This window comes from Periophthalmus magnuspinnatus, chromosome 24 (assembly GCF_009829125.3).
Source record: "Periophthalmus magnuspinnatus isolate fPerMag1 chromosome 24, fPerMag1.2.pri, whole genome shotgun sequence".
Taxonomy (NCBI): domain Eukaryota; kingdom Metazoa; phylum Chordata; class Actinopteri; order Gobiiformes; family Gobiidae; genus Periophthalmus; species Periophthalmus magnuspinnatus.
Window position 1 is genome coordinate 25,183,666 of NC_047149.1, and position 23,789 is coordinate 25,207,454.

The 23,789-nt window shown below is 41.8% G+C and overlaps 1 protein-coding gene across 1 annotated transcript in view; it reads left to right on the forward strand.

The window, feature by feature from the left end:
- Window positions 1–23,789, forward strand: part of LOC117392996 (1-phosphatidylinositol 4,5-bisphosphate phosphodiesterase beta-4-like) — a 136,432-nt gene that overhangs the window by 58,746 nt on the left and 53,897 nt on the right. Inside the window, exon 4 of the mRNA XM_033991166.2 lies at window positions 16,437–16,535. Within this exon, the coding sequence (XP_033847057.1) occupies window positions 16,452–16,535 (84 nt within the window). The 5' untranslated portion in view covers window positions 16,437–16,451. The remainder of the gene's footprint in view (window positions 1–16,436; window positions 16,536–23,789) is intronic.

Below are 23,789 nucleotides of genomic sequence, written 5' to 3' on the forward strand. Positions count from 1 at the left end.
ATCCTTGTTGATGGTCTCTTTGGTCTTATTTTAGCCCCTGCCCCGCTGATCCTCTGAGTGATGTAGCCTGTTGTCCGCAATATGTCCAGTAATTTCACAGAACACAACATCGACGGAAAAACAGCCACACGCCCCAGACGGCTGCAGTTTGAAGACTTTAAACGTCCTGTGCGTGTTTTCCCCGTGTGTTTAAGCAAAAATGTAATGTATAAGCAGCTTTTGAGGTCAAATTATGTCATGTATGTGCCATCTTCGTCTGTTTATAGAGCATCGTATTGTCCAAATGTCAGAAAGTGAGCGTTAGCATGCTAGTTGTTAGCTTTACCGTGGCAGCGAAACACTGGTCTGTTGTGAAAGTTGTGAAAAGTGATTATAAACTCATCACAGGGAAGAAAAGATGCCGGTATCGGACATCGGCGCTGGTTTAGAACATTTCAATGGGTCAGATATCGGTTTCAAAGTATCGATTCAGTCTCATTTTGGTCTATAAATTTAAGGTTAAGGGGAAAAGTCTGGAGGAGCCTCACACAGACACAGGCAGAACATGCAAACGCCATACAGAAAGACCAAGGCAACCCGGGAATCGAACCCTGAACCTTCTCACTGTGAAGTATGTGCTAGCCGCTCAGTCAATAGGCTAACGCAGTGGTGTACAGTGTGGTCCCTCGTTTATCGCGGGGGTTACGTTCTAAAATGAACCCACAACAGGCAAAATCTGCAAAGTATCAGCTTTATTTTTTATGTTTTTGTCTGTAAAACCCCTCACCACACACTTTATACACTTTTCTCACACAGACGTTAACATTTTCTCACATTTCTCTCTCGTTTAAACTCTCTCAAAGTTCAAACCTTCGTAGGCGTCTTTGTCGGTGCAGAACGTTTCATCGACGTTGTGGGTTTTGTCGGGGAGAAAACAAATTGCAAACGTACAGCACTTCAGAGTCACACTGAGATCCAACGTTTATGTAAATTTGTCTGAACACATTCTGTACTGGACAGGAGACACGGCACGGAGGAGACTGATGGACAATGGTCTACAGTCCAACAGCCAATCAGGACGCACGACACAATGGTCTACAGTCCAACAGCCAATCAGGACGCACAACACAATGGTCTACAGTCCAACAGCCAATCAGGACGCACAACACAATGCACGCTTAGACGATCCGAGACACATCAAGACCGTGAAAGGTGAACCGCGATACAACTGTAGTCGCACGATTTGGCCCAAAACACCTCGTTTTACTGAACTAGTGTTTTTCAAAGTTGTTCTGTAGTTAAATTAAATGATTAATAACAAGACACACATGAATTATATTTAACCACACGTCATTTGTGTTTAAAGAAAATGCATTTTATTTTTTGTTTCTGCCCTGGTATCGGTCAGTATCGGGTGGTATCGGTTGGTATTGTTTGGTATCAGAGCAGAAAACGCTGGATCGGTGTACGGTAATGTTTATCAAAGAACAGCACTTAACACACGCAGAATAGCCATGTTGAATGCCATACTGCGTAACATTCCAGTCAAATCCGCATCATCTCCATGGAGACGGAACTCCCACATTTAAAAGTCACGTAGGGCTCCTTTAATACTGCACTTAACTCTCTAAATACCGTACGTTCGCTGTTTGTTTGCCCGTAGCGTTTCGTGTTTATAAAAAATTCTCACGAACATTTGTCCATTTTATCTTTTAGCGAGATTGACGGCGTCGCTAATGTGCGCGTGGCGACGGCAAATTTCCCATCAGACCACAGTGCAGAGGAGCTGTTTAGACGTTTACACTCGGGACCAGGATGTGCCGGTGGTGGAGTAAATAAAGCCGTATGAAATCAGACTGCAGCCGCTGTAATGTGTGTAATTTATTGTCAAACAGCGAGTGGGAGTGCGGCGAGTAACAGCCTCCAAATGAGTTACACAACAGTTGTACGTGGCGCGTCTGTTTGTTTATCGTTGTGCGTTCGAGCGCCGGTGGCTGCCATTGGATTTTAATAGAAGGTGTGTAAACGTTGGATCGCAGTGTGACTCTGAAGTGCTGTACGTTTGCAATTTGTTTTCTCCACCGACAAAACCCACAATGTCGATGAAACGTTCTGCACCGACAACGACGAAGGTTTGAACTTTGAGAGAGTTTAAACAATTCATTTTCTTTTCCTTCCTTCCTTTCTCTCCGTCCTTTCCTTTCCACATCCCTCTTCTCAGAATTCTTTCCTTCATCCTACCATTCCGGTTTTATTCATTTCATTCATTTATTCCTTTCTTCTTTATCCACTATTCTTTCTTTTCTTCTGTCTTTCATCCTCCATCTTGGGCTTTTCTCTTTGTTTCTTTTTCTTTTCTTCCTAGTTCCCTCCTTTCCTAATGCTTTCCTACCATTTTAGTTTCTTTCTTTACTTCTTTCCTTCCTTACTTCCTTCCCCTCGATTCTCTTCTTTTTCTTTCCTTCCCTCCTTCCTCACTTCCCCTTGATTCTCTTCTTTCTTTTTCTTTTTTTCTTTCCTTCCTTCCTTCCCCTCGATTCTCTTCTTTCTTTTTTCTTTCCTTCTTTCCTCACTTCCCCTCAATTCTCTTCTTTCTTTTTCTTTCCTTCTTTTCCTCCTTTTTTTGCCTGTTATTTTTAAAAAGTGACCCCTGCGATAAACGAGGGACCACTGCCCAAAATATTAATATTAAAAGTACGGTTGATCCGATACTGATACTGGTATCGGCAAAAGCTCTGATACCACATGGACGCGCTTCTGGAGATATGAACATTAAAAACAGACAAATCAGGCGCCATCTTTCCCCGAAGTCACTCCCGCTAGCGTTAGCAACAGGTTTGATTGACAGCGTTGCTAAGCGCCCGCTCCCTGCTAAACGTGTGGTGCGGGCGGGAAGGAGCGTTACCTTCAACAACCTCGCCTCAGATTGGCTCTTTGGTTGCTATGACACTCACGGTTTGAAATCCAAATATGAAACTCAGCTCCAAATTCGCCGCTATAACTGCTAGCCTCGATTAGCTTCATTTAACTGGAGCTGAACGCTGTGGGTGACGTCGCACTCGCTCAGTCGACGGTTCAGATTTATTATATAACTCTCAGGTTTTTATCAGCCGCAAACCAAAATAAGGCTGTTGCGCTGTTGGGATGCTAGCTGTTAGCATTACCGTGACGTCCAAACTCCACTCTCTATATCTATGGCAACTAAAAACGGAGATGGAGGACGGAGGACATGACTTATTCACTTATTCACTATCAACACTCTACTCATAATGTCGACGTAACCTTCATCGTTTGTCCAGACCTGTTTTCTGATTCGCTTTGAGTCTGAGATTAAAGTTTGACCTTGGATCAAGCACTGAACACAAAAAAAACAATGGTATGTGTCTAACATTTCACCTCCCCGACAAATCCCAACCCTGTTTCCGCGGTGGAGACTTGTTTCTGTTTGTTATATTTTACCCAACGTTCAGATAAGACTCCACTTTGAACTCGCGCTGATATTTTTATTTTTTATCAAACGACCGGGGAGACGGGAGTTTAAACCCGGTGTTTTACTTTCCGTTAGATTTTCAGTTGGAGAGAAAGATATTGACTTAAGAGAATTTCATTTTTCAGAGTCTGATCCTTTACACTGTGTACACAAGCGAAGCAGGCAGGACGTAGACTCGGAGCGCTAACGGCTAACGGGGTCGAGCCGTACAAGGTGAAAACACAGATGGACGTGTTCAGTTTTATTAAAAGGAGCTACACCTGATTTGTTCATGTAATAAAGTCAAATTCCCCAGTAGATATGCTGTAAAAACAGCTCTTAAAGTAAAATGAGGCTGATGTCTGCATCTAGTTAGAAAGAGATTTTATTGTACGTGAACCTAGGAAGTGTACTGTTAGCATGCTAGTTGTTGTTAGCGTTAACGTGACAGCAAAACTCCACACTAGACTCTGAAATTTTTAAAAAGCTCTAGTAAATATATTGTAAAAGCAGCTCTTAGGGTCAAAATGAGACTGCTGTGTGCGCTCTGCATCTAATAATAGAGAGAGTGTATTGTCCGCGAACCAGGAAGTGTGCTGTTGGCATGGTAGTTGTTGTTAGCATTAACGTGACAGCAAAACTCCACACTAGACTCTGAAATTTTGCAAAAAAGTGCTAGTATATATATTGTAAAAGCAGCTCTTGGGTCAAAATGAGACTGCTGTGTGCGCTCTGTATTTAGTATTAGAGGGATTGTATTGTCCGTGAACCAGGAAGTGAGCTGTTAGCATGGTAGTTGTTTTTAGCATTAATGTGACAGCAAAACTTCACTCTAGACTTTTTAAAAATGACTTGCAAATAGCACACACCAGTCTCATTTTGACCCCAAGAGCTGCTTTTACAATATATCTGCATCTAGTTATAAAGATTTTATTGTTATTCACCCACCTAGGAAGTGTGCGGTTAGTATGCTAGTTGTTGTTTGCATTAAAGCGACAGCAAAATCTCACCTCTGGACTCTGAACATTTGAAAAAGTAAGTGCTGTTACAAAACATCTATTAGTAAAACCTGGTAGATGTTTTGTAAAAGTGTTCGGCTCCAGTCAGACGAAGCTCATCGAGGTTATGGCGGCAAATTTGGAGCAGAGTTACACCGAATTTTGACCATAAGGGTCTGAGAGCCAATCCAGAGCGACGGTAACGCTGGTTTATCAGGGAGCGGGCCCTTAGCAACGCTGTCAATCAGACCTGTTGCTAACGCTAGCGGGAAAAACCTCGGGGAAAGACGCCACCTGATTTGTCTCATATTAATGTTCAAATTATATCTTTTAAGACCAAAATGACGAGTCTGACAGTAGCAGTTACAGAGAGAGGGCCACGGTGTTTATGTAGAAAGTGAATTGGAGCCAGGAAACGCACATGATCACTTCAGATTTAGAACGCCTAGCGAGTTAGCTCTGTTCATTTATATATACAGTCTATGGATGTACCGAGTTATGTTCTGGTGCACCCAACTCAACATTAGTCTGGACCCAATGAACCAGAAATCTGAGTTTTGTCCAGATGAAAACACTTCACAGTCGTATTTACACAATCTCCTTTATCTTAATCCTCTTTGTTATAGTTCAAATTTGGCCCAGTCTTAGTTTTTTTCCTCATATTTTCCCTCTGAATAGCCAGACTGACTAAAAGCCCTCACCTCATTCACCGACAGCTCCGTTCTTTTAACACCAGCCCCTACGTCACGGTTCGTCTTTGTGTTGCGTGTCCCTGGTCAACCCTAACACCGCTGGCTAGCTGACGGATGGCTAATTTTAGCTTATGAGGTGTGGGACCAGTAGACGCTCGCCTGCTGCCGTTTTGGTGGAGAGGAGCGGGAACAGCGGCTCCCGTGAGGATCGGGAATGTCGTAATTATCTGTCTCTGAGGTTGGAGCTCGGACTTGAGGCTTGGGATTCGTCAGGACTCTGGACTCGGATCTGTGGGGTTTCCCTGGTCTCCTCACGTGCGTTGTTTACCATCGAGTTCTTACGTACGAAATCAAGTTATGTAATTCAATCTGTACTAAACATATGAGCCTAAGTGTAAAGTAAATAATACAAAATTTGACTTTTCCTGATTAATTTTGATATATCACTTACAACGCCACATGCTAATATCAAAGCTGCACTACGTAACTTTTCTGATGGATGAACCGCCACCGCTTGTTTCCATGGACGTGCTATCGCTTTGCCCAAGAATGTTCCACCGTGTGACATTAAACCAATCCAGTTTGCATTTATTCAGCTACATGTGTTGTGTTGTGTTGTTCCAAAATACATCGAAAAGCATCAATTCTTACTCACGAACGAGGTCTCCACTCCACAGATCTGACCTGTAACTTGGCTTGGTGGCATCAGTTGATTCTCTACAGTGAGATACATCATTTTAATGCCATACTGCGGAACATAATGGGCTGAAATCTCCACGGAGACAAGCTGATACTGGAAATTTTGCTGAATCGGACATCGGTTTTTCAAATATGGATTCAGTCTCTGTCCTGGTGGAGCATTTAAGTCGATGTAATAAGACTTTTTCTCAGTCGTAATTGGCCCAGAAAGTCTCAGAATGTTTGAATTTTCATTTATACAAAATTGTTCTGTAGATACTTGAAAGCTACATAACACATTTGGATTGGTTTAGTCTTATTTTATGTAAATTTAAAGGTTTTATATCACACAAAACTAACTCTTGTGAGGCTTTAAACCATGTCAAAAACAGACCTGGAGTTGTGTTTTGTTTCATTCACATGTTTGAGTCACACTTTATTATTAGTCTGTCACATCTCCAAAGCTCAAAACGCGACGTTCCACTTTGTGATGTCATCAAGTGGTAGTTTTCAAGTTAACAGCTACGTTTTAGCTTTAGTTCAGTCGAGATAAGTGGCAACTCCAGAAGCTGAAATGATCCAAATGATTCTAGAAACGAGGGTGTGTGGAGTTTAAAAACACAGCCGGAGCACTTCCTGTATCGCCACATGATGACATCACAAGGTGGAACAGGGCGTTTTCAGTTTGAGAGAAGAACACAGCGTAAATATGCAAGATTTGTGCGTTAAACATGTGTGAATGAAACACAAAAAAACACAACTCCAGGTCTGTTTGTAACGAGGAAACAACATTAAAACAGCATAAAATGGGCCGTTTAATGAAAATAAACACTATAAATGCTAAATCAGAGTTTTATTTTTGTGGTATAAACATTAGCATCCAGCCTTTTCCTTTAGCTCATGTTTGAAATCGTGTAAATGTGTCAATAACTGTGAAAATCTTGTAAAAATCTCACGTTGTTCCTTCTCTCAATATTCCACTGACGCCGTACATAACCTGCTATGGCGCTATCCCCGAACAGCGTGGGGTTGTTACGCGCGTAGCCGCTAGCCTGATAGCACCTCGGCCCGCTGCGACGTGATTGGCCGAGCCGGGTCCATAGAGGAACATGTTATCTAACGCACACACACACACAGAGCGAGAGAGCGAGTGGGGAGATCTAGGTTAACATCAGGCAGGACAGCACAACCCAATTAGTCCAAATTAGCATGAGCCCGTCCCAACTGGCGCCTCTGGATTCGGACACTTTGGAGTCGGAGGCGGCCCGCGCTTACATTGAACTGTTGTTATGGTTACGGATAAATAAACCATGCGCCGCTTTACATAGAAGAAGTGGATTAAGCGAGTGTGATGTCGCCCACAGCGTTCAGCTCCAGTCAAATGAAGCTAAACGAGGCTAGAGCGGGAAAGAAGGTTATTAATCTGCATATCTCGATTTACAGACACAATACTGAAATAAAAAATAAAAAAACAAGCAAATAAACCTCGAAATAATAAAAAAATAAAGAAAATAAATTGAAAAAAAACACCTCAAAATAATAAAAAAATATATAATAAAAATAAGTAAAATAAAACCTCAAAATAATAAAAAAAATAAACAAAATAAACTGAAAAAAACACCTCAAAGTAATTCAAAATATATATAATAAAAATAAGTAAAATAAAACCTCAAAATAATAAAAAAAATAAACAAAATAAACTGAAAAAAACACCTCAAAGTAATTCAAAATATATATAATAAAAATAAGTAAAATAAAACCTCAAAAAAACAAAAAAAAAAAAAAAAAAAAAAAAATCAAAGTAAATAAATAAACTTAAAAAATTAAACTCAGAATAACTCAAAAAAATGAGTCCCAGGATCATGTAGAGGGTTAATATGAACATTTAAGACCAAAATGATGAGTCTGACAGCAGCAGAGACAGAGAGAGGGGACACAGTTTTTCAATAGAAAGTGAATTGGAACCACAGCGGCTAGCAGGTTATCTATGTCCATTTATATAAACAGTCTGTGGTTGCATATAATGAGGCAACTGCATGTGGATTTGTTTGAGAAAGACATTATACTTTAGATGAAGCTCATTGTCTTAAAGAGGCATTAGGTAACTTTTCTCTAAAAGTAACTACCTCCCTGGAGACAAGCAGGTGGTGTTTTTCAAGATTTTGTGTTTTTGAGCAGTAAAAGTCTGTGTGTTGAAGTGAATCTGAGACATTTATTCAATATGTTTTTTGTGTTTGCAGAACTTTTTTTTTTTTTTTACTTTTTATCCAAATTAGATTTTATTTAACGAGGAAAAGTTCACTGTGTCCTCCTGTTTATGTCGTTTAAAGGTCCTAAAAGTCTTTGTTTTCATTCACACACGTTTGAATAACCCTTTATTATTAGTGTAGCTACATCTCCAAAGCTCAAAACGCTCTGTTCCACGTTGTGATGTCACGAAGTAGCAGTTTTCAATGTAACCGCTCCTTTTTACCTTCGGTTCAGTAGAAACGGGCAACTCCGGTGCTGAGATCGTCTAAATGATTCTAGAAATGAAGGTGTGTGGAGTTTAAAAACACAGTGGAGCACTTCCTGTATCACCACACGATGACATCACAAGGTGGAACAGCGTGTTTTTTCCGTTTGAGGTTTGTGCTGTAGCAGAGCGTTTGTCGACATGAAGTACTGGAAGTTGAACAGACCTCTCCTCACTGTTTGGCTCCCTGTGGCTCCCTGTGGCTCCCTGTGGCTCCCTGTGGCTCCCTGTAGCTCCCTGTGGCTCCCTGTGGCTCCCTGTAGCTCCCTGTGGCTCCCTGTAGCTCCCTGTGGCTCCCTGTGGCTCCCTGTAGCTCCCTGTGGCTCCCTGTAGCTCCCTGTGGCTCCCTGTGGCTCCCTGTAGCTCCCTGTGGCTCCCTGTGGCTCCCTGCAGCGCCCCCTGTGGTCAGAGCGTGGGCTGCGTCTCTGTCGTTGGATCTTTAATCTTGCTCCGTGCGTTTGTCGTGTTTCAGTGCAGCTCACTCCGCTTTGATCGTGACTCCCACATCAACCCCTCCTCTCTTCTATCACTCTTTCTCTATCTCTGTATCTCTCTCTACACCCCTCCCTTCCTGTCCCCCCTCTCCTCTGTGTCTCCCTGTTCTCTTTTCCCTCCTCTTTCCCTCCTCCTCTCTCCACCTCTATCCCACATCTCTCTCTTCCTCTCACTCTCTCTACACCATCTCTTTCCCACTCTCTTCCTGTTCCTTTCCTGTCTCTCCCTCCTCACCCTCGCTCCCCTTCTGTCTCCTCCTCTCTTCTCCTTCTCTTTTTCCCATCTCCTCTCTCTCCCTCCTTCTCTCCTCCTCTGTCTTTCTCCTCCTCTCTTCTCCTTCTCGCTTTCCTCCTCGTCCCCCTCCTCTTTCTCCTCCTCTCTCTCCCTCCTCTCCCTCCTTCTTTTCCCTCTTCTCCCTCCTCTCTCTCCCCTGCTCACACTTGCTTCCCTTCTCTCTTTTCTCGTTTTCCCTTCTCCTCACCCTCGTTCCTCTCCTCTTTCCCCCCTTCTCTTTCCTCTTCTTACCCCTCCTCTCCCTCCTTCTCTCCTGCTCTTTTTCCTCTTCTTCACTCATCTCTCTCCCCTCCTCTCCTCTCCCTCCTCTTCTCTTTCCTCATCTTTCCTCCTCCTCTCCCTCCTCTCCTTCCTCTTTTTCCCTCCTCCTCACCCTCGCTTTCCTTCTCTCATTCCTCTTCTTCCCTTCTCTCTCCTTCTTCCTCTCCCCCCCTCTCTCTCTCCCCTCGCTCTTCTTTTCTCTCTCCTCTCCTCTCTTTTCTCTTCTTTCCCCCTCATCTTTCTCTCCTATCCCTCCTCTCCCTCTCTCTCCCATCGCTCTTCTTTTCTCTCTCCCCTCCTCTCTTTCCTCTTCTTCCCTCCTCCTCCTCTCTCTCTCCCCTCACTCTTCTTTTCTCTCTCCCTCCTCTCTTTCCTCTTCTTTCCCCCCTCATCTTTCCCTCCTATCCCTCCTCTCTCGCTCTGTCTCCTGTCTTTCTTTTCTCTTTCCTCTTCTTCCCTCCTCCTCTCTCTCTCTCCCTCCCCTCGCTCTTCTTTTCTCTCTCCCCTCCTCTCTTTCCTCTTCTTCCCTCCTCTCTTTCCTCTTCTTCCCTCCTCTCTCTCTCTCTCTCTCTTTCTCTCCCTCCTCCTCTCAGCGTCTGTCATGAGCAGCTGTTCCGCTCGTCCCTCTCTCTGTCCATCTCGTCTCTTGTCTTTCGTGTGTCCTCTGTCACTTCCTGCCTCCTGTTTGTTCTTCTATGAGACATTTATTCCACAGTTCACTCTTTAACCACCGGGGGCAGTAATGAAACCAACACATTTTCACCAAACACAGGAAGAAATTTACTTATTTAAACTTTCTGATTGACTTAAAATCTTGGTAAGTGACAAAAACCAGTATCACAGAACCTCGACTTTCCCCCGGAGCGACGGAGCAGCCGGCGCCTCGAGGGGTTACCAGGTGTCCCTCGCAAAAAAACACAATTTGAGTCACGCAGGTAAAAAATTTGAATTTCGGAGCGCTCCCGGCTAAAGTCTGAACCAGAAAGACACAAAATGAACTCAGATTTATTTTCTATAATTGGTGTAATTCAAAAAAGGTTGAAAAATACTGGTGTAGAAGGATTACTGCAGTAAAAATGTGTTGGTCTGGAGTACCTAGCTGGAGGGTTTCACGTTTGAAGGAGAACAGGCAAATTTCACTCCGATCAGCCCCACGTAGAACCGCCAAATATGGGACCTTCTAACTGTGAGTGCTGACATATGTCTTATTTCGCTAATTCAGGTACGGCTCTCGTGATTTATTAAAAAAAATTAATTAAAATCAATTTCACTGAGGGCCACATTAGCAAAATGGTTCGTCTCAAATTTGCAAAGATATAAAAAATATGTCTGTGTAACTGCGTAACTCCTGATAAACTGACATTTTAAGACAGTCATACATTTAAATTTACCTTGTTGCGGGCCACATAAAATGACATGGCGGGCCGCATTTGGCCCCCGGGCCTTGAGTTTGACATGTGTTGTAGACTTAAAGGGCCCATATTACGCTATTTTCTCACGTTCTAATGTCGTTTCCTCGTCACAAACAGACCTGGAGTTGTGTTTTGTTTCATTCACACATGTTTAACACACAAACCCAAACTGAAAACACTCTGTTCCACCTTGTGATGTCATCATGTGGTGATACAGGAAGTGCTCCACTGTGTTTTTAAACTCCACACGCCTACATTTCTAGAATCATTTGGATCGTTTCAGACCTGGAGTTGCCACTTATCTCGACTGAACTAAAGGTAAAAGAAGCTGTTCACTTGAAAACTACCACTTGATGACATCACAAGGTGGAACAGAGCGTTTTGAGGTTTGGAGATGTAACAGACTAATAATAAAGTGTGACTTAAACATGTGTGAATGAAACAAAACACAAGAAGAAGACTGATATATGAAGTGGTAAAAGATTCATCCTAATATCTTTCAGAATCTGTTTTTTTTACAAACGTCCAACCTACTCGGTACAAGATTTTTCTATAAAAGACGAAATATTTTGACCAGAAAACGAAGGCTGCAGGATCGACTCATGCTCAGACCAAGTTCTGTCTTTTTTGTCCTTGAGCAAGACACTTCACCCACATTGCCCAGTATGAATATAGCGTGTGCGTGAGGTACTGTTGGTGGGAGGGGCCGATGGCGCAGATTGGCAGCCTCATCTCTGTCAGTCTGTCCCGGGGCACACAAGCTCACCACTGCAGAATATGGAGTTTTATGTAGTTTTATGTATGTTTATTTATACAGGGAGACAATTAGACTCCATTTGTTATGAGCAAAACACAGATAAGTGCATTTAAAACATTAAAAACATGCGCAGGTCATAAAATGGACATAGCTAACCCGCTAGCTAGCATGTTCCAAATAGGAAGTACCTGCTGCTTCAGACTCGTCATTTTGGTCTTAAATGTTCGTATTAACCCTCTACATGATCCTGGGGTTTGTTTGTTTTTTAGTTGTTTTGAGTTTTTTTAATATATATATATTTTTTATTTTTAGGGATTTTTGTTTTTTTGTTATTTTGAGGGGAGTTTTTTTCTTTTTTTTTTTGTTATTTTGATTTTCTTGTTTGTTTTTTTTAGTTATTTTGAGTTGTGTTTTTTAGTTATTTTGAGGGTGGGTTTTTTGTTATTTTTAATTATCATTTCTTTTAATTGTTTTGAGTTGTTTTTTTTGTGTTTTTCTTAATTTTTTTAGTTATTTTGAGGTTTTTTTCTTAGGTTTTTTTTTTAGTTTTTTTTTTTTAGTTATTTTGAGTTTTGTTTTGTTTTTTACTGTGTCCTCTCTCTGTCTCTGCTGCTGTCAGACTCATGTTGGTCTTAAATGTTCGTATTAACCCTCTACATGATCCTGGGGTTTTTATTTCACTATTGTGTCTGTAAATCAAGATATGAACATTAATAACAGACAAATCAGGCGCCTTCTTTTCCCGAGGTCACTCCCGCTATCGTTAGCAACAAGTTTGATTAACAGCTTCGTTCCGGATTGGCTCTTTGGTTGCTATGATACTCTGCTCCAGATTCGCCGCTATACCTGCTAGCCTCGATTAGCTTCATTTGACTGGAGCTGAACGCCGTGGGTGACGTCGCACTCGCTCCGCCCACTTGTTTATACAAAGTGAGTGAGGCAGGTGTGAGTTTAAAACGAGCAAACGCACCGTCTTTGATTTTAGTTCGATATATTGTGCCCGTCTAAATTTAGGCTCTCTGTTTCTCTGTCACTAGCGTCTGTTCGACTCGTCCGTCTCCCTCGTCTCCCCCCTCCTGTCCTTTATGTCCCCTGTCTGCGTGTGTCCATTTGTGCTCCTGACGTTTTTGTAATAAACCCACCGAGACGCAGACAGAGGCTCCCGGTCGTTTCCACTCTCTCGACGTCGCGCTCGGCTTTGACGCTTTGAGCTTTGACGTAAGAGAAGGAGCTGTTAGATTATTACCTCTGCCTCCTCCTCATGGGGGCGCTGACGTGAACCTCAAACCCATTTCGGACACGTTTTCACAATATTCGCCTTACTCCGGAGGTTGACGTAGGCGGCGCCATCGTCATTGGGGTGGTGTTATTTTGCGTGGGGGCTTCTGTTGAACATTTTACACAAAGGACTAAGTGAGCGTGACGTAGCTCATCAAGGCTAGCAGTTATAGCGGCTAATTTCATATTTGGAATTCCGACTGCGAGTATCATAGCAACCAAAGGGCCAATCGGGAGCGAAGATGATGACGGTAACGCTGAGGGAGCAGGTTCGTCAATCAAACCTGTCGCTAACGCTAACAGGAGCGACCTCGGGGAAAGAAGACGCCTGATTTGTCTGTTATTAATGTTCATATCTTGATTTACAGACACAATAGTGAAATAAAAACCCCAGGATCAACAAAAAATAACCTCAAAATAACAAAAAAAAAAAAGGAAAAGAACCTAAAAAACACCTCAAAATATCAAAAATAAATAACTAAAATAAAACTTTAAAAAAATAAAATAAAATAAAAATAACCTAAAAATAACACAAATAAAAATTAATAAAAAACTAAAAAAATCAAAATAACAAAAAAAAATTAACCATGTAGAGCGCGTTAATACGAACATTTAAGACCAAAAATGACGAGTCTGACAGCAGCAGGGACAGAGAGAAGAGACACAGTTTTTCAATAGAAAGTGAATTGGAGCCAGAGTCGCCCCTGATCACTTCCTATTTGTAACTCGGCTGCTAGCGAGTTCGCTGTGTCCATTTATATAAACAGTCTATGAGATCCACCTACTTTATATCACGTTAGCTGCAAAAGTTTTCCCTAATCCTCCACTGAATTCAGCCTTTAGCAAAATAATAACAGGATGTGCACATTTTTACAACAGGTATGGAATGTCGTTTTGTTGTGAGAATGTTTTGTGTGTTTTGTGTAAAATAATAACAATTTAAAACTATCATGTGTAATTAGATTGGCTGATCCCACCTGGACCTGTGCTCTGGTTCTGGTTCAAATCTCTGTCGACATAAACATCGTTGGTTGAGCGTTCTGACCGGTTGGTGGTGCGATTCCAGCTCCCACAGATGAATGCTGCCCTCGGGTCCTTTGGCAACGCACTTAACCCCTCTCACTCCCATTTTAGGGCGTCCTTGTTCCTTGGTGTAAACTGTAGCAAAATATGACATTTAAATCCGTCAACTGGACAAATCGTTGTAGGAGGAGAAACTAAAGAGGAGAAACTAAAGAGGAGAAACTAAAGTGGAGAAACTAAAGTGGAGAAACTAAAGAGGAGAAACTAAAGTGGAGAAACTAAAGTGGAGAAACTAAAGAGGAGAAAGAGGAGAAACTAAAGAGGAGAAACTAAAGAGGAGAAACTAAAGAGGAGAAACTAAAGAGGAGAAACTAAAGAGGAGAAACTAAAGTGGAGAAACTAAAGAGGAGAAAGAGGAGAAACTAAAGAGGAGAAAGAGGAGAAACTAAAGAGGAGAAACTAAAGAGGAGAAACTAAAGTGGAGAAACTAAAGAGGAGAAACTAAAGTGAGCGTTAAACTGGAGAAACTAAACAGCTCCTCCATAAGAAGATGCACCAACTCTGTCACAGGAGCAGCTCAGGACCACAATCTGCCGTACGTCTCCATCTCAAAGACACTAACCGCCTTTGAAGACAGAGAACTTCAAATTTTAGTCAGAGAAAAGAAATAGTTTGAGAGGAGAGTTAAAGAAGAGACATCATCTCTCACCGATCTACAACTCTGTCCTCAGACCCAAAACAAACACGAACAAAGAGAACAACAGGCAGCCATTACAGGTTGAAACTGAGGCTGAAACTGGAGACAATATCTGTTTACAGTTTCAGTGCAGTTAGACAGATATAAGGCAGTGAATCTGACCAGAACTGATGAAACGGCTTGGACGAGCAGCGAAACGACTTCACTCCTACAACTTTTTGTCCAGTTGACAGATTTAAATTTCATCTTTTGCTGTGGATCAAACCTGGACGACTGAGGGATTACACAGACACCTTGATGTAAAGCTTGAAAGTGGAAAGGAGCTGTATAAAAATGCGACTATTTGCCGTTGGCGTTCAGAGCACCTGAGAAATTAAAGTTCGTCCACTCAAATCTTGACGTTCTACGAGAAAAAAAAAACATCGTTCTCTGTCTGGGTCCTACGTCGAGACACCGGGGTGAAGAAATTACGCGAACTCACAACTTGTTCTTTTACCCTTGTAACTTTTGCAGCTTAATAAATGGTTCCAAACACATTTCTTCTTGTTTTTGGCTCTGGATGTGACGTGGCAGAGCTCCATTCTGCAGCCGCCAAGACTAAGGTTATAAAGTCTCCGATGACAGTTTAAAAAGACTCGACGATGGGATTTTAGCGCCAAATAAACACGAAATCTTTCACCAATTTCAGTTTTTCAAATAAAAGTCCCAAGTCGTTCAGCGGTGGAAATAATGTGGCGTTGTTGTGGAGTCGGAGCAGACGGAGTTAATGTGCACGACGTAATAAACATGTTTTATGAGTCTGGCTGATGTGGTTTTTATCTCATGGTTTTTTGGAAATGGTTTGAATCGAAAACAGAAACAGAATTAGTGCGGCTGATGATCGTCTGTGGGCCGTGCTGCGAAAATAAAAATTAACTTCACAATTTAATGGGTTTTTTGTAACGCAACCAAGTAATTAAACTTTTTATTTTGTGTAGTTCTAATATTTATAATTGGAAATGGGATAATTTTGTTTTATAGCCGTAATAAAATTGTTTTCTAAATAGGCAAAGTTTATTTGTAAAGTACGACTGGTTCACAAAGTGTTTTACAGAATAAGAAAGACGTTAAAAAAACACAATACGGCAAATTAAAATATTAATAATCATAAATAATCAGCGTAAAATTAACATTAAAAGAGAAGAGGCAGAATAAAAACCTTTCAGGCACAGATAAACAGAACCGTTTGGAACCTGTTGGTTTAATCCTGGTTTAGCCTTGGTTCAGTCCTGGCTAAGTCCCGCTTTAGTCCTGGTTTACTCTGGGTTTAGTCCCGGTTTAGTTCTGCTTCAGTCCTGGTTTAGTCCTGGTTCAGTCCTGGTTCAGTCCTGGTTTAGTCCTGGTTCAGTCCTGGTTCAGTCCTGGTTTAGTCCTGGTCCAGTCCTGGTTCAGTTCCGGTTCAGTCCCGGTTTAGTCCTGGTTCAGTCCTGGTTTAGTCTTGGTCCAGTCCTGGTTCAGTCCTGGTTCAGTCCTGATTTAGTCCTGGTTCAGTCCTGGTTCAGTCCTGGTTTAGTCCTGGTTCAGTCCTGATTTAGTCCTGGTTCAGTCCTGGTTCAGTCCTGGTTTAGTCCTGGTTCAGTCCTGATTTAGTCCTGGTTCAGTCCTGGTTCAGTCCTGGTTTAGTCCTGGTTCAGTCCTGGTTTAGTCCTGGTTCAGTCCTGGTTCAGTCCTGGTTTAGTCCTGGTTCAGTCCTGGTTCAGTCCTGATGCTGGTCTATGTAGAGACTTTCTGATACTTGTGCGATATCGGATCTTTTTTCTGACACTAACGTCGATATTAAGTTCAGACGAGTTCTGTGTTTCACATTTTGTCTAAAACCGTCTCTGATCTTCTTGTCTCTCATCTCCAGGTTTTCTGAGCAGCCATGACCAAGTCCTACGAGTTTAACTGGCAGAGGGCCCTCCCGGAGTTCATGCAGGAGGGGGCCTTGTTCGACCGATTTGACGAGGTAAGAGCCGAGATGTCACAGCGAAACCACGTCGTCACGTTAGTTTGTACAGGGCAGCGACGCCGCGGAAAGAAGACGCTTGATTTATTTTATTAATGCTCATATAAATAGTGAAATAAAAAAAAACAGGATCATGTAGAGGGTTAATATGAACATTTAAGACCAAAATGACGAGTCTGACAGCAGCAGAGACAGAGAGAGGAGACGGTTTTACAAAAAAAACAAAACAAAAAAACTGAAAATTACAAAAAATAAAAAAAAAATAAAAAATAAAAAAAAAACAACAACAAATAAACCTCAAAATAACGTCTAAAATATATTTAGTAAAAATAACTAAAATAAAAAAAAAAAAAAATTATAATAATAAAATAAAATTCAAAATAAAAAAAAAAAAACCAAAAAAAAAATTAAAAAAAAAAACAAAAATAAATAAATAAATAAATAAACCTCAAAATAACGTATAAAATATATATAGTAAAAATAACTAAAATAAAAACAAAAATAATAATACTAATAATAATAAAATAAAATTCAAAATCACAAAAAAAATAAAAAATAAATAAACCCCAGGATCATGTAGAGGGTTAATGTGAACATTTAAGACCAAAATGAGTCTGAGCAGCAGGAACACAGAGAGGACACAGTTTTACAATAGAAAGTGAATTGGAGCCAGAGATAATAATTCCAGGTAATGCCACCAGGCCAAGTTACAGGTCAGCTCTGTGGAACTTACACTGAGAAAAGTGCAGGTAAATAAAGAGCTTTTTGGTCAGTGCGCCTTTACGCAGCTTTACTCTGTGTCGACGGCGTCTTTGTCGTTCACTAGTGTCTCCCCCGTAGACGCTCGTGTCACGCTTTGATACAGTCGGACAAATACTGCGGTGGAAGAAGTACTCAGGTTCGCTACTTAAGTAAAAGTACAGATACCGGAGCAAAAAAATACTCCAGTAAAAGTATCACATGAAAAACTGATTTAGAGCACGTGTCAAACTCGAGGCCGGCGGGCAAAATGTGGCCCGTCGCATCATTTTATGTGGCCCTCAACAGGGTAAATTAAAGTTATGATGGTCTTAAAATGTCATTTTATCAAGAGATACACAGTTACACAGTCATATTTTTACATCTAGGCAAATACATATGCAATATTTGTAACTTGAATAAGTAATAAATACAGAAACAGTTAATTAAAAAGTAAAAAAGTTGTTAGATTTATTTTACATCTGGCACATGAGAGCAGACATTTTGCTGATGTGGCCCTCGGTGAAAATGTGGTTGACAACACTGATTTAAAGTGATTTATAGTTGTGATTTAACGTTGTTTCTCTGACGCAGGAGTTTAATACATTGAGGAGAAACAGCGCCAAATCCTCCAAGTGGCTGTTGAAGGCATTACAATCACTAAAACTAATGATCCAGGCTTAGCAGCTGATCACTGATGATACGATTAGAATCCCCTTGAGTGGAATGACAGGAATAAAATATAATACACATTTTAGCAGATTTATAACTGTATTTTTATTGTTTTTAAGGCTGTAAATTGCAAAGCCTTTACAGTTTTGAACTATTTACTCATGAAATCACATTATGACTTACATCACTTTATATGAGAACAGAGCAGAGTAGTATCTAAACTATCACAAAAGTATTAAAGTACTAGTTTAAAAATGGACTTAAAGAGTAAAAAGTCTGCAGATTTTGAGGCTTATAAAGCTTCAGATGTGGAGATTTTTATAAAGATTTGTGCTGAATTTTGTTCAACAGAAACAACTCAATCGATCTTTTTATTCTAGCTGTTTTTTTATTTGTTTTTTTGTTGTTTTTTTGTTTGGTGTTTGCTGAAAGTGCAAATGTGTTAAATAAAACCTCAGCCTTTTCAGCAGCTCTCAAACTATTAGAAAAACACTTTTATTTTTCAGTCCTGTTCCAAAATGTAGTGACGTAAACAGTATCCACTTTGAAATGTACTTAAGTAAACATTTTAGGTATCTGTACTTTACTTGAGTACAGCGCTTTAGTACTTTTACTCAACGTTCCACCGACAAATATAGACAAATATGGATGTGTAAAGGACAGTGTAGTGACATCATCTCAGTGTAGTATCTGAAAATACAGCGCCCCCTGCCCCCTGCGTGCGTCACTGCTGTGGTCAGTGGTCCGTGGACGGCGCTCAACATTCATCAGGTTCATTACAGCTGCAGCGAGACGAGTTTAACCGGCGCTAAACGAGTTAACTCCAGCTCCGGGTCCGGTTCTGTCCACGAGCAGATTTAATGACGTCAACCTGTTTTAATAGTAAATATAATTAGTAAAGGTCCTATATTACACGAAATATGTTCTACTGCTGTTACCTCCTCAAAAACAGGCCCGGAGTTGTGTTTTGTTTGTTGTTTATTATTAGTCTGTCACATCTCCAAACCTCAAAATGCTCTGTTCCACCTTGTGATGTCATCAAGTGGTAGTTTTCAAAGTGAACAGCTCCTTTTAACTTTAGTTCAGTTTTTTATAGCAATTACAGGAGCTGAAATGATCCAAATGATTCTAGAAATGAAGGTGTGTGGAGTTTAAAAACACAGCGGAGCACTTCCTGTATTACCACATGATGACATCACAAGGTGGAGCAGAGCGTTTTCTGTCTGAGAGAAGAGCTCGGACTAAATCTGCAGGTTTGTGTGATGAACATGTGAGAATGAAACAAAACACTACTCCAGGTCTGTTTGTGACGAGGAAACGACATTAGAACAGATTAAAAAATGGTGCATCACGGGCCCTTTAAGGCTCATATTTTGTCAATATTCTGGATCTTTCCAAAGTAACAATACAGTCAATGTGAGTGAAGTAGGACGTGAAGTTCAGATGATTACAGGATTTAGTATTTGAAAAGATTTTTGATAAACTTACAGAAGACATATGATGGTTTTATCTGCTATATAGTTATAACCAATGACAATATTTAAAAATGTGGATATTTTAAATTGGAATATTAATATAAAACGCCTTAAATCAGACCTGTTCTGTAAATCAACTTTTCAGACTTTTCTCCATGTTCTAGTCGTTTCTTCTCGTTGAGCGTCTGAAGTTGTGTTTGGACTGATTCATGTTTGAGTTTAATCTTTAATCGACTATTTTCAAGACGCCATTTTGCTGATCTACCCCCGTTTAACCTCCACCTGTGACACGCCCACTGTGACACGCCCACTGTGACACGCCCACTGTGACACGCCCGCTGTGACACGCCCGCTGTGACACGCCCGCTGTGACACGCCCACTGTGACACGCCCACTGTGACACGCCCGCTGTGACACGCCCGCTGTGACACGCCCACTGTGACACGCCCACTGTGACACGCCCACTGTGACGTCCCTTCCTTCTCCACTTTTATTTTCTTAAGGGAGGGAACGAGAGAGACGGAGGGAGGTCGAAAAGAGTTAGTTTTATGTGTTTTTTTGTTCATTATTAAACGTTTACTGTAATAATCGTGCCTACTCTTCCCTGTATTGAACTATTTTGTTGAAGTTTATAGTTTTACTTCCTGGTTGGACACGTCATTTCCCCACTGTTACCTAGCAACCGCACTGTAAACAACGCCCCAAACTCATAATGATTTTTGACACATACAGACATAAGGCGACACTTTTATTTTGTTAAATGAAGCTCGAGACTTTTATAAAATGTTGTTCTTTCAGAGTAAATTGTTCCTGCTCAGTCGGTGTTGAGCCTTTGTCCAATGATCTGAAGAGCAGATAAAAGAGGAGGAGAGGAGAGAGGGAGGAGGAGACAGAGAGGAGAAGAGGAGAAAAAGAGGAGTGGATAACAGAGGAGGAGACAAAGAGAGGAGAGAATTAGGAGTGGAGTAGAGAGAGGAGAGGAGGAGAAGAGCAGATAAGAGAAGAGGAGAGGAGGAAAAAAGAGAGGAGAGAATTAGGAGTGGAGGAGAGAGAGGAGAGGAGGAGAAGAGCAGATAAGAGAAGAGGAGAGGAGGAGAAAAAGAGAGGAGAGAATTAGGAGTGGAGGAGAGAGAGGAGAGGAGGAGAAGAGCAGATAAGCGAAGAGGAGAGGAGGAGAAAAAGAGGGAGTGGATAAGAGAGGAGGAGACAGAGAGAGAGAGAAAGAGGAGAAGAGGAGACAAAGAGGAGTGGATAAGAGAGGATGAGACAGAGAAGAGGAGAAAAAGAGGGTGGGTAAAAAGAGGAGTGGATAAGAGAGGAGGAGACAAAGAGGAGAGGAGGAGAGAGAGAGAAAGAGCAGAGGAGGAGAAAGAAAAGCAGATAAGAGAGGAGGAGACTGAGAGGAGAGGAGGAGAGAAAGAGCAGAGGTGGAGAAAGAAAAGCAGATAAGAGAGGAGGAGAGAAAGAGGAGAGGAGGATAAAAAGAGGAGTGGATAAGAGAGGAGGAGACAGAGAGGAGAGGAGGACAGCGAGAGAGAGTGAAAGAGGAGAAGAGGAGACAAAGAGGAGTGGATAAGAGAGGAGGAGAGAAAAAGGATCAGATAAGAGAGGAGAAAACAAAGAGAGGGCAGGAGGATAGAGCGAGGTGGGATGGACCGAGGGGGATGGAGGAGGAGAGAGAAAGAGGAGAGGAGGAGATCTCATGCTTTTCTACGTCTAAAAACTGTCCAAACTAAAACGTGAGATGCAAAAGTTAAAGAGCCACTGCAGAACTTTAAAAATGAGATAAACATTTCCACACCTGCTCCTGTTTCTCACGTTTCAAATCGATCTTTGCAGTTACACAGTCGTACTTTTCCGTCCTCAGTCGTCTCGTCGGGTTCTCCCTGCACAAATAAAGATAAACCAATTACATCTTTGCCACTCGGGCTTCATTGAGGCTAATTAAAGTGCAGTTACATCGTAAAGTCTCACCAAACAATGAGACAAACATGCTAACTTCTCACACGCTACGCTAGCCCCATTTCGACCAAAGTCAAATCTAAATTAGTCCCGTCGCCTCTGTAGAACTCCTCTGTGTGTTAGCGCTGTGAATGTGAGCCAGAAGCAGCAGGACGGGCTCCGGACTGGCCTGGATGCTAACAGGGTCACATTGCGGCGGTTAGCATGTAGCGTGTTGACACAGTTATGACTCTAAATATGTGGCGCAAATAGGGCAGCTCCTCTGGTCCCTCTGAGCCGTTTGTCATTCCTGAATGTCAATATAATGTGGGCTTTTTGTAGCCGATGTGTCGCGTCGACCTTGAAAAGGAAATCTTTACGGGACCGGCCTCGCGCGCTGCTCCTGTTGAATCAAACGCCTCTGTACTTGACGTTTACGTTCAAAATACAGATACGCCTGTAGAATAACTTATACCTTAAATAGACTCAGTTACATAACCAAGGACTACACACTTCTGTTAATGTGGCAGGGCTGTGAAAAGAATCGAAAATCTGATGCTAAACGATACTGAAACTAGTATCGAAACTAGATACTCGTTTGAGCAGGTATCGATACTCAACAAGTCACATTCACAGGACAGAAATGAACCTTTCCTGAATAGTTTTAGTAGTAAAAGTACAAGTACAAGTATAAGACTCGTACACACCATGGACCACGATGAGCCTACTGGACACTGAGCTCTGTTTTCTCTCTTTCCCCTCTTCCCCTCCTCTCTCTCTCTCTTTTCGCTTGCTACATTCACTACGTTACCCTCTTTCTTTCCTCCCCCTCTCTTCATCTTCCCTCTATCCCTTCTTGTATCTCTCTCTTCTCTCTTACTCTCTCTGCTCCCCTCTCTCTGCTCTTACTCCCCCATCCCTCTCTCTCTTTCTGTCTCTCTATCTCTCTTACTCTGTCTCTCTCTCTCGCTCTCTGTCTCCCTATCTCTCTGTCTCTCTCTCTCTATCACTCACTCTCTCTTTGTCTCCCGTCTCTCTCTGTGTGTCTCTCTCTTTCGCTCTCTCTCTCTCTTTGTCTCCCCGTCTCTTTCTCTCTCTTTCTCTTTCTGTCTCCCTGTCTGTCTCTTTCTCTCTCCCTGTCTCTCTCTGTCTCTCTGTCGCTCTCTGTCTCCCTATCTCTCTCTCTCTCTCTCTCTCTCTCTAACACTCACTCTCTCTTTGTCTCCCTGTCTCTCTCTGTGTGTCTCTCTCTATTGCTCTCTCTCTTTGTCTCCCCATCTCTTTCGCTCTCTTTCTCTGTCTGTCTCCCTGTCTCTGTCTCTTTCCCTCTCCCTGTCTCTCTCTGTCTCTCTCTCTTCTATCACTCACTCTCTCTTTGTCTCCCTGTCTCTCTCTCTCTCTATTGCTCTCTCTCTTTCTCTTTCTGTCTCCCTGTCTCTGTCTCTTTCTCTCTCTGTCTCTCTCTCTCTCTGTCTCTCTCTCTCTCTGTCTCTCTCTCTGTCTCTATCTTCCTTTTCTTTCTTTCCCTTGTCAAATCCACCTTCTCTCTCTCTCCCTCTCTCCCCTCCTCTCCCGTCTTCACTCTATCCTCTTTATCTCTTTCCTCCCCCCCCCCCTCTCTCTTTCACCTCTCTTTCTCCCTCCTCTCTCTCCTATACCTTTCCCGTCTCTCTCTTTCCGTCCGTTTCGATCGTCTCCAGTGAAGTTCTATCGATCCATAGATTTCCGGTGATTGCTCTGTTTGGGATGGCGCCGCCGCAGGTCAAAGGTCACCTGTTATTAGTCCCTCCCGGTCAATTGAGGACGTTTGACTCTCGCAATTTACGATCAATCGAGACGTGGTTTCCATGGCGACTGAACATCCTTTTACCAATACAATCACAGAGAATGTACGAGGACGTCCAACAGTCGCCAGAGAGGATCATGGGACGTGTACATTATGTCTATGTGACGTTTTAAAGCCATTATTTCTGATTAAAATGTAAATGTGTGGATAATTATCGCTCCAATCGATTGAGCTCAGGATGGAACGTCTAAAAGCAATCAGTCCGCCATGTTTTATTGTTTTTTTGAGTGTTTTTTTTTTTGCGTCAGAGTCCAAAACGTCCACAGAGACACAAAAAGCTAAACGTCCAATGAGGTTCTTCTGGTTTTTCAATCCTTTTAATAGATTCAGGGTTTAGTTTGTCAAGTGTCAGGTCTGAAAACGAACTAAACTTCAATCTGGAACAATAATTTATTAAAGCGCAACCTGCTGTAATCCACCGCGTTCAAACAGGAAGTGAGCTCGAGTTTGAGTTTGTGTTGGATAAATGTGTAAGAAGTTGTTAAAATAGTGAAGATGAAGCGTTGAATTTACGTCTTAAATGAAGATAAAGGTGGGATTTAATACGTTGTTTTTTTCCCCACTCCTTTTTGAGCTTATATA